Source organism: Silene latifolia, chromosome 8, assembly GCF_048544455.1.
Source record: "Silene latifolia isolate original U9 population chromosome 8, ASM4854445v1, whole genome shotgun sequence".
NCBI classification, from domain to species: Eukaryota; Viridiplantae; Streptophyta; class Magnoliopsida; order Caryophyllales; family Caryophyllaceae; genus Silene; species Silene latifolia.
The window spans coordinates 27,146,444-27,159,544 of NC_133533.1; the positions used below are offsets into that span (position 1 = coordinate 27,146,444).

General features: G+C 35.6%; 2 protein-coding genes and 1 non-coding gene across 5 annotated transcripts; 2 read left to right on the plus strand and 1 right to left on the minus strand.

Moving 5' to 3' along the window:
• Nucleotides 1-2,357: 2,357 nt before the first annotated feature.
• On the plus strand, nucleotides 2,358-2,429 carry TRNAQ-UUG (transfer RNA glutamine (anticodon UUG)). Its single transcript has one exon. It is a non-coding gene; the product is annotated as a tRNA-Gln (tRNA).
• A 3,843-nt stretch (nucleotides 2,430-6,272) lies between these two features.
• LOC141596641 (metalloendoproteinase 4-MMP-like) lies at nucleotides 6,273-7,597 on the plus strand. Its single transcript, XM_074416847.1, has one exon. The coding sequence runs from the start codon at nucleotides 6,338-6,340 to the stop codon at nucleotides 7,445-7,447; it is 1,110 nt and encodes a 369-aa protein (XP_074272948.1). The 5' UTR covers nucleotides 6,273-6,337; the 3' UTR covers nucleotides 7,448-7,597.
• Nucleotides 7,598-9,148: 1,551 nt separating this feature from the next.
• Nucleotides 9,149-13,101, minus strand: LOC141596640 (F-box protein At5g51380-like). Of its 3 annotated transcripts, XR_012522527.1 has the most exons (4): nucleotides 11,708-13,101; nucleotides 10,500-11,036; nucleotides 9,874-9,976; nucleotides 9,149-9,234 (listed from the first exon to the last, which is right to left on the minus strand). XR_012522527.1 is itself a non-coding variant. In XM_074416846.1 (2 exons), the coding sequence occupies exons 1-2, from the start codon at nucleotides 12,904-12,906 to the stop codon at nucleotides 10,769-10,771; spliced, it is 1,467 nt and encodes a 488-aa protein (XP_074272947.1). In that variant the 5' UTR covers nucleotides 12,907-13,101; the 3' UTR covers nucleotides 10,226-10,768. The 3 variants fall into 3 exon arrangements, 1 of the variants encoding a protein (XP_074272947.1); XR_012522528.1 differs by lacking the exon at nucleotides 9,149-9,234 and having other exon boundaries at nucleotides 9,257-9,976; XM_074416846.1 differs by lacking the exons at nucleotides 9,149-9,234; nucleotides 9,874-9,976 and having other exon boundaries at nucleotides 10,226-11,036.

Here is a 13,101-nt window from a genome sequence, read left to right on the forward strand (position 1 = left end):
TGTGGCTGATTTATTCTTCTATAGTAATACTAATGAAGAATTAGCCTCCATTTTAACACGTTTAATCAGGAGTTATTATCGATTTACTCCTAGTGTGTTGAGCGCATTTAGTGATTATTCTTTGGTTTTTGTTGTCGAAGTTGGGAGGGGTTATGCTACTAAAGGTTATATCGAGGCTACCCGGAAGATGTTTTTAGATTATCATTCTTCGACGACTACAAGTGTTAATAATGATGAGGAAAATGGTAATGAACAGGTGATTGTTGAAGAATCGACTATAGGTGATGAGATGGATAAAGTCGTCGACCCGAGTGATGTGGATGCCAATGTGGTCAATGATGACGTGGATGATTGTGATTATAGAAGCGTAATTATGGATGATGGTTTTGATGACGATTTAGAGGAGGAAGAAGAGATGGAGGAGATAGATTGGGATAAGGAAGAAGAGATGAATAATATAATGAACGGGGTGAGGAGTTGGCAAGAGTTAGCTAACGATTCGGAGCCCGTCTTAGAGGAGATTAAGCCCTTAATTACATATGAAAATTTGCATTGGGATATAATTGGGAATGATTATGTGATTACCAAGGAAGAGGAGCGTGGTGAATGTGCTATTTGTTTGTCACCCTATATCGGAAAGGTAAGGAACGATCCCGTTTTCACCTGGGAGCAAGAGGGAAACTGTTACACGCTTGTCATATTGGGTTGCGGACACTCGTTTCATCATCGTTGCATATTCATGTGGCTCGAAAAAAATCAGACATGCCCTTTGTGTAGATCAGTTACCTATGTTACCGTTTGATTATAGCTAGCGATTGACGACGCGAAAGAAAAACATGTTAATTTGTAATTGTTGGATTGTATTATATTTCAGTTTTTATATTTAATTGCATCATGTATTTAATTATTGAAATTGCAAGTTTGATTCATACATTTTCTTTAACAGTACACTGGTGATGAAATCGATTATTGCATTGAATACAATGGCGGAGGTAGAACATGTATTGCATTGAATTCATGATATGACATACGCTTTCTTATGTTGTTATGTGCAACAGCTGCCACTTTAATGTTATGATGTTACCATTGGAATGTATCAGCAATGTGAGGCTGAACTGCACTGCGAGTGTCCTGTTTACGATCAGTTTAAAATGTGTGAATATATAATATATAGCAACCTTGCAGAATCATGGCATTATCATCTTGGCAGATTTCTCCTTCAAAAGAATGCTGCTCCATTTGATGGACTATGTTGGGCTGACAGGTCTTATGCAGGTCGGTATGCCAATCTTAGTCCTGTTGAGTACAGAACCGTTATCGACACACACTCCTGCAAAAAGTAGTACCCCTGTAAGGAAACCAGGTCTTTGTGTTGTGCCTTTGATAAAGCTAGCTTCAACTTCTGCACGAAATTCTCGTTCCATTTCGCCAGAGCAAATCTTTCAGAAATCCTGGGAGGACTGTCGGTCTCCTCCTCATGTAGATAATCCAACTCCCCCAATCTGGATGTTAACAACTCCCCAAGGTTTACTGCTAATTTTAGAAGGACGGGTTCTCAGACCAAGACCGACATTGATATAATGTTACAATCAGAATCTATCAGAAATGTCAATGTGAGGCTGAATTCCATGATTATGACGGTCCTGTTTTCGTAGGCTTGTGAATTGTTGTTGAGGTCTTTTCCCATATGTGTGTGAGGGGCATTATCCCACATCGGTAGAATAATAGTGAAGAGGCTAGCTTATAAGTTAGTGGGCTACTCCTCCTATCACCAATTGGTTTTAGGATGGAACCTCACTTGCTTGTGGGCCGGTCTCATGCACCTCGGGAGCTGCAAAGTGAAAAGTAAGGTACGGGTGCCATTGATAAAATATAAGATGGAGTTGTGAGATATTAGGAATGATGACTTTTAGTCCTAATACTAGTTAGGATATGAATAATTTCGAAAGCTAATAGAAAAAGGAATATAAATATGGAGATGTCAAAATTATATATGGTCATTCAACAATCAACTAGATTTTCAATACGAAAGCAAGTAGGAGTACAAGTGTTAAATCTTAATTCTGTAACTGTAATCACAAATTGAATAACTGTGTAAAAAATTAGCTTTTCAGCAATAATACCTTCAAATGCAATTGTGGTAGTATCTTTTAAAACCATGGCCGTGTTGAAACGTCGATAGATACGGATTCCTGTGCTTTTACAAAGATTACAGTTCTAATGCATAGCTAATGTCCTCCCGGATCAAGCACGAAAGGTTTTTAAAAGAGACTACGCTGGTACTATCAACTTCTAATGTATAGTTCAAATATTATTATCATGTATAACTACAAATACAAAGACTGAAAATACAACAAGGTTCTATGGTGTAGTGGTTAGCACTCTGGACTTTGAATCCAGCGACCTGGGTTCGACTCCCGGTAGGACCTTTTTTCCGTACTTTGCATTTTACGGTTTTAACCTATAAAAGGGAAGTTAATTTATTTTTATATTGTGCTGTTTATTGCTTACTAGTTTGAAAGCCCGTACTTCGTACGGGTTAATGACCTTGATTATTTTAAAACTAAGTTATAGAAAATTATCAAATAGGTGTTTCGAAAAAATGAAATATCTTAATCCCTTATGATCTCTTGATACGTACTTGATTCTAAGCATTAAGTAGCCTCTAAAGCTTTGTTATCTCGAATTCTAGCAAAATTTATTAAATATTAATCATCATAAGTGTAAGCCAATCGGGCGCGCTTTGATAGCCCTTATGATTAATGTAAAGATAGGTGTTTCGAAGTTCAAATACGGGTGTCACATAATTCTAAAAAAAAAAAATGAAATATCCCAATCCCTATGGTCTCTTGATACGTACTTGATTCTAAGTATTAAGTAGCCTCTAAAACTTTGTTATCTCGAATTCTAGCAAAATTTATTAACTACTAATCATCATAAGTGTAAGCTAATAGGGGCGATTTGATAACCAAATTTATTAACTACTAATCATCATAAGTGTAAGCTAATAGGGGCGCTTTGATAACCCTTATGATTAATACAAAGACAGGTGTGAAATTAATGAATAGTTTACATTTGCTATATTTTGGTAGGGAGAATAAAGTAAATGTAAATTATTGATTGGGACGGAGGGAGTATATATTTGGTTTGAATCATATACCTACCCTTCAAATATGGACAATTTACTTAGACATGTCATTCTTATAAGTTAGTCATTCAAATTTTTTTGTTCAATTAATAAGTACCGCCTTATATAATAATAATAATAATTAATTTTCTAATTACTGATACATAGAGTTCATTTTTATATTCTTTCTTCCACAAAGCACATGTAATGTATACTCCTATGATCATCTTATTGCTATCATTCCACCGTAAAGGCGTAAAAGATAAATCCGTCTATGTTTTTTGCCACTATAATCAAACATAAGTACAATTTAGTGATAACAAAATTATAGTTTGTTAAATTTCAATTTTAACCGTTAATAATAGAAACTTTTAAGAGCTCTCTTTCACAATCGTTAAGTGACTCAAAAGATTTTGGGTTTATTCCCAAGTTTTAAGGATGGCTTCTATTTATAATCATAAGATCACCCTACCTTATGCATGCTAATCTTTCAATGTAGTTATATTTCATATTTAATAGGGTTTTTCTAACATGCATGTGCCCTTAGGGCACATGTTAGAAAATCCGTATTTAATAATATGAGCAAATACTATATGTTAATATTCATACATTCAACATCCAATCCGATTAATAATAAGCAAATACTAACAAACTCATCTTATCTAGAGTCTAAAGTTTTTCGCACGTATATAGGTAACATTTGTGCAATTTTATCTTATTACTAACAAACTAATCTTATCTAAAGCTAGTCCAAAGTTTTTCTTACGTATAAAATTAATATTTTTTCTTATAAATATTAAGTAGATTTTAAGGGTTGAACTCTCTAGATGAAAAAAATGTTAAAACTTGAAAAATTAACATTACGTAACGTTACTTTTAAAGTATCTTAGTATATAATAAGAATACTACTGTTGTATATACGTTATTTATAAATTCAGCTTAAAAAATAAAAAATAAATAACTTATTCCTAAACTGCTAAATTTGAGTAGAAAAGGAGATGATATAACAATATATAATTATATAATTGTGAAACCAACAAAATCAAAAGTATAATACAAATAAATTTCACTATTGTGGGGGTAATAATACAAACTTTTGAGAAATAGGAACATACATCGGATGTATTACCTCATACCTCATTTGTTTTTGAGCTTATGTGTATTTTTTCTGAGCATTTTTAAGTTTATAAGTTACATTTTGATTTTTTTCCGTCAAAACTCAAATTTAACTGAGTTTATATGTAATGTTTTTGAGTTATATTGTGATTTTTTGAGCTTAATGTTTAAGTGAATGAACTCAAAAACTTTATAATAAAACTCAGAAACTTTAAAACAAAACTCGAAAACTTTATTGTAATGCTCAAAATTTACACAACTGGTGGTAGTACATCGGATGTATAATCCACTTACTGCAAACTTTTAAGATCTCTTTAAGACAATACTTAAGAGACTCAAAAGATTTGGGTTAATACCTAAGTTTCAAGGAGGCCTCCTATTTATAATCATAGGATTAACCCATTTGTCAATCTTTCGATGAGGGACAATTCTATTATTTATACCTAGTATATTCTCTACACCTACATTATTTTTCAATGTGGGACATATAATGTATTAAGAACTAAGAGGTACACTATCTTTAGTATGTGCAAATAATATGAAATTTATATTCTAATGATAGCATTTTTTTATCACGAATCTAATTATATTATTTTCATAATTTTTTTAACAATACTTTGTTGTCAAATGAAATGGAAAAGTTTTTATATAAAAATTGAAAATATCACTTGAATAATTTAGGAAATATATATATTATAATAATTAAAAGATTCTCCACCTTATTTTTTACATCAAAAATTATTATTTATGATACTTTCCTAAAGTGATTTTTGATGATGTGGACGCTCTAGAATCGCTCGAAAAAAGCCTCTTTTATAAATATATATAATATATAGATTACTCCCTTTGTCCCGGTTATTTGTTGTCCTTTTCTATTTTAGGGTGTCAGTCATTTGTTGCCCTTTCTATTTTAAGAATGAGTTTGATGAGTAATTTGGTCATTCACACTCAATTTATTTCACTTGTCATTTAGTAATTGGCTCATCCCTTTTCCTTGGTCTTGGTGCCAAACCCAAAAAACAACAAATGACCAGGATGGAGGGAGTACATTTGTTACTTTTAGATTTGGTGCCATAGGCGTCAAAGCTAACTAAAATACCACGACGGTTTAGACCATGAATGGGATATGATCTCACTTTCAGTTTGCCTCTTGAATTTCAAGTCCCTTACAATTATAGGCTTGTGTTATCATCTAATAACAAGTTAAGAGAACCCGACAATAAGCTAAGAGAGAATACCTAATAAAAATCAAACATAAATAATCTACTAACTTATAAATAATTGCGACGGATGGAATATATGTATATCCATGAGCAAATTAAAGAACTGTGTGAATAACGACATGTAACGGTAAGTAGTTGCTTTAGAAATACATAAAGGACCATGTTCAGTTCTAAACTACAATTGGTCTCCCTTGTGACGGGTTACCATTTGTGACGGATATTTTGTGAGATAAAATGGTAACAAAATGGGTTAGTGGAGAAAGGGGACCACATGAATAGTGTTGCAGAGAGAGAAAAAGTGGGTACATTGTGAGGTAAAATGGTACCCGTCTTCAGCTTGTGACGGATATGTCATGTCTTCAATGAGAATTTGTGTCTAAACTAACACACAAGCATTCCCTGTACCTTCCACAACTGTTGTTGCTACCAAATTTTACCAAATTTTGTTTTCCAACTCAAATTTTACTAACCACTTTATATTAACTTATATGAATATAATAATACATCACTCATCACATATGGAGTTGTTCTTGTGGATTAGGTCCTAATTCATGACTAATGAGGAGCAAGTAGTGTATTTTTTATCGTATCAGAAAGTCGGTTGTACTCAGTCTTACCCTTATTGCCAAGTTAAACCCACCAAATGTTTCTTTTTTTAGCAGCCGTAAAAAAAAGTTCTTATACGCATGATATTTGACTCATTTGATCAAATGCACTTATTTTAGTAATACTGTAAACCCACCAAATATAAAGGCTACATTTGAGCATTATATCTACTAGTATATCATTAGATTTGTTATCACATTCCTACCTTATAAAAACTTCCCAAGACTTCCTTCCAACATTAACTACATGCTAGCTATTAGCTAACATGCTCTCATTTCTCATTAATCCAATCTCACTATACCTCATTATATCACTTCTAATCACTCATTCTTCATCTACCATGGTTCAATCACATTACCACGATCACGATCATCATCACAAACATCCTCATGTATGGCACAAGTTCAACAAACTCCTCAATTCTAAGAAAGGAAGTCGAATTCAAGGCATCGCGGAGCTTAAACAATACTTTCACCATTTCGGCTACTATCATCATATACTCCCAAACAATAACCACACCAAAATTCCATTCACCAACAAATTCGATGACCATTTAGAGGATGTTGTAACGCGTTACCAACAAATTTTCGGCCTCCCTAAGACCGGAACCCTTGATGAAAGTACAATTTCCTTAGTCATGTCTCCTAGGTGTGGGGTACCAGACCATAATATCATAAACAAAAACCCTAGACCAACTTCATTATTACATGGAGTTCAACATTACCTTTATTTTCCGGGACAACCTAGGTGGAACCGCGAAATCCCTATAAATCTAACCTATGCATTTTCACCTCAAGACATGATCAATTACTTAAGCATGCCAGAAATAAGAGGTGCATTTGCGCGGTCTTTTTCCAAATGGGCATCAATTATTCCAGTTAACTTCCTCGAAACACAAGATTACGACTTAGCTGACATTAAAATCGGGTTTTACAGTGGTGACCATGGAGACGGTGACCCATTCGATGGGGTATTAGGGGTGCTAGCCCATGCATTTTCACCAGAAAATGGGAGATTCCATCTTGATGCAGCTGAAACATGGACTGTTGATTTCAAAAGCGAGAACTCGAAAGTGGCTATTGATTTAGAGTCTGTTGCATTGCATGAGATTGGACATCTTCTAGGGTTAGCTCATAGTACTATTGAAGAATCAGTCATGTACCCAAGTTTGAAACCAAGAGAAAGAAAATTGAAATTAAGGGTAGATGATATTGCAGGAGTTCAAAATCTTTATGGTTCGAATCCGAATTTTACACTTGGAGCTTTGTTAGAAGCTGAAACTTCATCATCTTTTCATTGCATTGATCATCTGAGGGATACATTTCATATGCTGGCTTCCTTAGCTGCATTTCTAGTCATATGTTTGTGTCTATGATTCGACGTTTTATTTCGAAACAGAGTGTTTTAGCAAAGTTGGTTTAGTTTGTGTATATCATGTAGTAAAGTTTAGACCTTGTACAATACAAATATACAATCCAAACTCGGAAAATCGATTTGAAAGTTGAAATATTCGAATTGTTATAGCACATCGTCATAAGAAAGATGAAACTGTTCTGAACTACCCAAATCTCAATTAAAACAAGGGACCTACAAAGCTTGTCCTGACAGTCCAAAGCAGAGTCACATATGGTCTCAAGATGGGTCCGTAACAGGTGATAGGATACCCTTAGATTGCAGGGTAGCAGTATCTAATGCAGTTGAACCAGCTACAGCGAAATTAACATCATGCGAGAAGTCGGCTCCTTCTGCAAGGTACGGGTTTAAGAAAGGAAGATTGAAGAAGCTGGCGAATTGGTCAATCATTAGCAGGCCGTCAGAGCAACGACCAGTTGGCTTGTGCATGGTCAGCCCATAGGGATACGTCGCAAAATTATAAGCTCAGACAGGAGACTCGATGACAAGATTGCCAGTGTCGCTAATGGAGTCGCCAAACTGGAAGAGGTAGTCAATTGAATGAGAAGTGGGGAGCTGCAATTCCAGGGGCTTGAGAAGTGGGAGCGATTTCAAAGTCTTGGTAAGAGTAATTTTACTCTTTTTTTCTTGGGTCGTGTTTAACTTCAGGTGTCCTTGGAACTATGGATCCTATAGATCAAACCCACCAATTCCCGCCTTTATCTGAGGATGTGGAGCAACTCTATCGGTTTACAGCGAGCTAAGATAAGTCTCGTGACGAAGATTGCGTACCAAAAACAAGATTTGTGTTAGGCTCTCTTTACTCATTAGTGATGATGAAATCACGAGCGAAAAAAATCTTTATCAATTGACCCCTGGTTCTCAAAGCAAGAAAATTAAACAAATAGATTGAAACATTAATTTGTTATCACAAATTACTGAAGCTGAAAGACACAATATTCAAGATTTGACAATATCACAGATAATTGAAGAGAGAGTATTCACAATATCGCAGAAATAACTAGTATCTATCCTCCGTCATAATCATTTGTTTCACTTTGAGAGACGGAGGGAGAACTAAAATACTCCGTAACACGCATAGAAGAATTGCAAAATTACTAACATGTATTCTCATATAAGACGTTGTATTGCCTACAACAGTATCATAATAACTTAACTTATACACTATCTATTAATTTAATCAAATAAAGTGCATATATTATGAGGCCGTTATACACCATTCAACTGTCTTATAGAGATCAATCGATTACTTCGGACCAGGCCCACTAGAAGAAGAAGGGGTGTCCTGAGAAGCAATGTCATCTGGCTTGCGATAATTTACACCAAGTTCAGCAAAAGCTTAAAAGTGTATTCAGAGACGCTTTTTATCGATGGGGCACTTGCATAACTTAAGCTTGTGCACGCCACAACTACTACTGTCTTCATTAGAACTTATAAGTATTCTTTGTTAACAGCTGGGCCAAATTTACTTTTCAAGTTCCGAAAACCAGTTAAAACAGTTAATAGGAAGACTTGCTCCAAGTTTGGCTTTTCATTTGCAAAAGTGAACACTCGGTCACTTATTAAAGAGATAAGGGAGCCTTTATCACATTAACCAACTTTGGTTCTTACACTAGGACACAGCTCAAGGTAAAGTTCAAACACTTACAGAACCCGAAACCTAACCTGCGATTCAACGAGAAGTTCAATTGTTGTACAAGGATCAAATGTACAGCAAGCCTTGGATCCACGATGGGCTGGCAGCAAAAGCTGATGAGCATCCATTCAAGAGTGAGAGCATAAGAAACATGCACTAAGCCGCGTTATGAACATCAGTGTTAAATTTTTGACACTCGAACAATGAAAAGACAAATCATTAGAACGACTATCGATTACATTATAAAACGAGTTTTATGAATGGATGAATGGGGGTGTGATTGATCAACATCATCATTAGAGCCTTAATCCCAAAATGATTTGGAGTTGACTGACATGAATATCCTTTAGAACCGTCCTTGGGTGATAACACACCTCATAATGCAAAAAAACAGAAAAATAAAAGTGACAAGCAAATGGGATGTGAAACATAATTACAAAAGTCAATTTTAGAAGTAAAAAAAGTACTCATGTTTTTAGGTAATAAGTTTGATAAATCTCAAAAGTAAACAAACAATTTTAAAAACTAGAATAAAATGATTTGAGGATGTTGCCATTACATGAGTAGGTGCAAATGTGTAATCAATCACACTCCCTCCTCATTTTTCTCTATCCACCCCCATTTATGTCCCTATTTGAAATAAAAGTAATCCATTACATTTCAACGGTAATTAAATGCTAACGAAAACAGCCAACTTATTCCTTTAAGAAAGCTCGGAAATAACAAGGCATGCGGTATGAAAAAAAGCTTACCAGGCACCCACGTCTGATCTTCTGTTCCAATGTGAAATTGTCGCTATCTTTAATAAAAGGGTAATTTCCACGACTTGCAATCACCAGCAATATTCCACATCAGCTGCAGATACAATCCACATACGTACTGATCTTTCCAAAAGTTTGGAGCAAAAACAAAGCAAGGTAAAGAGAAATTAATGTGGTAGTTATGGGAGATTATGAGAGTACATCTTGGACAAAGCAACCAACGAAATGATGTGGAACATCGAACAGGAAAAACAGTATCAGGGAATTCTAAGCCGTAAACATCGTAACAATAATGCTCCAAGCATTTTGAAGGAAGCTCAGCTGGTAAGAAATAGACCAGGCATCTGAGAAAGACTGTATTTCTGTATTTATTGCAATAACCTATATTTACAGGAAAACTACTTCTTAAAAGAAATAGTTGACATTATTAAGCAGTTATGTATTGATGAAAAGTGCAGGAAATCTCCGTTGAAGTGCCTCCCGGTAACAGGTTGGAGGCACTTATGAAAGGAGGAGTATAAGCTATGTTACAGCCTACACTAAAGGTAAAAATAAGTAAAATACATTTGAGAAAACTGTTCTTGTTTGTAATCAATAAGAAAGTGAATCCCACATACTATTAGCAAAAATGGAGAACAGTATGTAGAGATGTGAACTAAGATTCCCTGAGCGGCATGCAGAGAGCCAATCATTTCCTCTTGTCCACCATGGTGAGTGAGCATCGGGGTTGAACACGAAGGAGGTAATTACAGAACATTCACAGTAAGTTTAACTATGCTTACGCATAGCTTAGGCCTTAGGGTAAAGTAAACCTTTTCATGGAGTTGTTGTCTAGACATATAACACTCGAAGCTTAGGGTCACAGCATCAGGTTACAGGTTGAGCTTTATACCCTCTTGAAAAATCTACCACCTTTCTTTCCTACTCCAGTACCAGAGAGACTCGTTGCCAGCAAAGATCTGGAATTTGGCCTCCATTTCAATTCTTTCAAGACAGAAAACAAAGTTGCCAGCTCTGGAGTGATTTCAGCATCCTGAATATTGTTACATGATACGACTTTAAGTGTCTGAAGCTCTTTCCAATTTTGAACTACCGAATCTAGGCCTATTGTTGTCAGTAAAGAGCATCCTTCCAAAGATATGGACTTCACTCTCCTGTAATGAAAGAATCACTGATTAAAAAACTTCAAACTGCACTAATTGACATTACCAAAATCCACAAAATATCTCGCAAAAGCGCAATCAAGCAGAGAGGTTGAGATAATAAAAGACAAGATAGGAATGGGATTGAGCATGGTCACTAATAGTAAACAGCAACAGAAGAAGCCTTCGACACACAAAAGCCATCAATCAACAAGAAAGAATAACACTTTTACCATGGAGTCGCTCACAAAGTCACAATAGAGATACTATGTTGAAATTAAAGCATCACAATACATCACATAGCTCAGAGATTTGTACATATGCATCAAGACTAACAAAACATGTTAACTTGCAAACTTTCCTAACATTAGATATCTCCTGCGATCACATTTTCTGGTTCAATAATCTTTATTACTAGCAAGAAGTAATTCTACCACAATCTCAGTACAACACAGTGATACCATCTCTTATTAACAATTTAAGCATGCAGGCTAAATTTTCAAGCCGATCAAGCAAACATTATATAGAGGATATGTTTTACAAGTAATTTTGAATCAACCACCAAACATTAGAAGCATACGCAGTTCGGGGTAAAACTGTGACAGTAAGCTATTGATCAACCCTTCTGGTATCGATATAATGAGCAATAGTACAACAATCGAAAAAACAAGCCAATTTCATACCTACACACAGCTGCATAGCGAAATAAATCATCGTCCAATCCCCAACAATCCAGAAAAGAAATCTCCTTAACAAATTTGCACACTAGAAACAGAGCTCTGACACCCTCTTTCTCTCGCACTTGACACCGCTCTAAGTACAACTCCTCAAGTGTGGGGCAAGACCCCAAATGCTCATCAGGACCCGGACACACATCAATACTCTCACAAGACTGAAGCTTCAAGGTTTTCAAATTGCTACAATACGAGAGCGCTGCCAACCACCCACCACTCATCCTATGCCCGCAAATCGTCAACTCCTCCAGCATTTGACAACATTGTCCAATAGCCTTAATCCCATCATAACTCCCTTCACACCCACTTAACTCAAGCTTAACCAACCGCCGACACCCTTGAGCCAATATCGTCAACCCAATATCCGAAACAACGGATTCATACAAGCCTTCAACATACCCACTCAATTTCAAAATCTGCAAGTTCCTAAACTTGGAAAAACTCCTCAACACCATATCCTCACAGCAATGCACCTCTAATTCCTGCAATGTATCACAGTTTTCCGCAACAGCCCGTAACCCTTCCTCACTAGCATTAACCACACACAGCTTTCTCAAATTAGAACAACCACTTCCAATCAACTTAAGCCCATTATCAATCAATTCACACCCTAAAATCCCTCCTTTACCAATCAAACCATCACTAACAACCGCGGTATCGACATTAATCTTCACAATCTTATGACTAACAACAATCCCTGAACTCATACTACTCCTAAAACAAGCAGGTACCAAATTAACCTCACTCAAATTCGTAAACCTGTCAATTAACCTCCCAGAAATCAAAAAACCCCAATCTAACAAACAAATGGACCTCCTAATCTTCCCTAAAACATAATACCACCTCTTACAAACCGCCGAAATCAACTCATGCTCCAAAACCGGAACTTTCGACAATATTAATTGCAAATTCTCGTCCCCAATTAAAGAAAATAAATCATCACCTAGGGTTAGGGTTTTCAAATTAGCTTGCTTTTTCCCCAATTCATTATGCGACGTCGTTTGATGTTGTTGCATTTTGTAAATTGCGTGCTTCAATTGTTGGTCTTTGAACCAGAGCTCCGTTAAGCTTTGTCTTCGTTTTCTCGGCGTTTCAATTGGGGAATTAGGGTTACTGGGATTTTCCAATTGATTTTTAATTGACGCCATTTTTAATTGTTGGTTTGGTTGAAGGATTATATAATTTAGGGTTATTCGGTTAATTTTTTCCCCAATTTTTTTTTTGTGCTCTTGTATTTATTTTGTCACTATTACAACGGCCAATTTTTTTTTGATTAGATTTGTGGGGTGTGGAAAAACTTTGAATTTAGTTTTGTTATTATCTGGTTTTTGTTGTTGTCATTT

Coding starts and splice junctions, on each gene's coding strand:
- LOC141596641 (XM_074416847.1), top strand. CDS start 6,338: ATGCTCTCATTTCTCATTAATCCAATCTCACTATACCTCATTATATCA.
- LOC141596640 (XM_074416846.1), bottom strand. CDS start 12,906: ATGGCGTCAATTAAAAATCAATTGGAAAATCCCAGTAACCCTAATTCC. Junction 11,037..11,707: donor CGCTATGCAGCTGTGTGTAG/GTATGAAATTGG, acceptor CTTTCATTACAG/GAGAGTGAAGTCCATATCTT.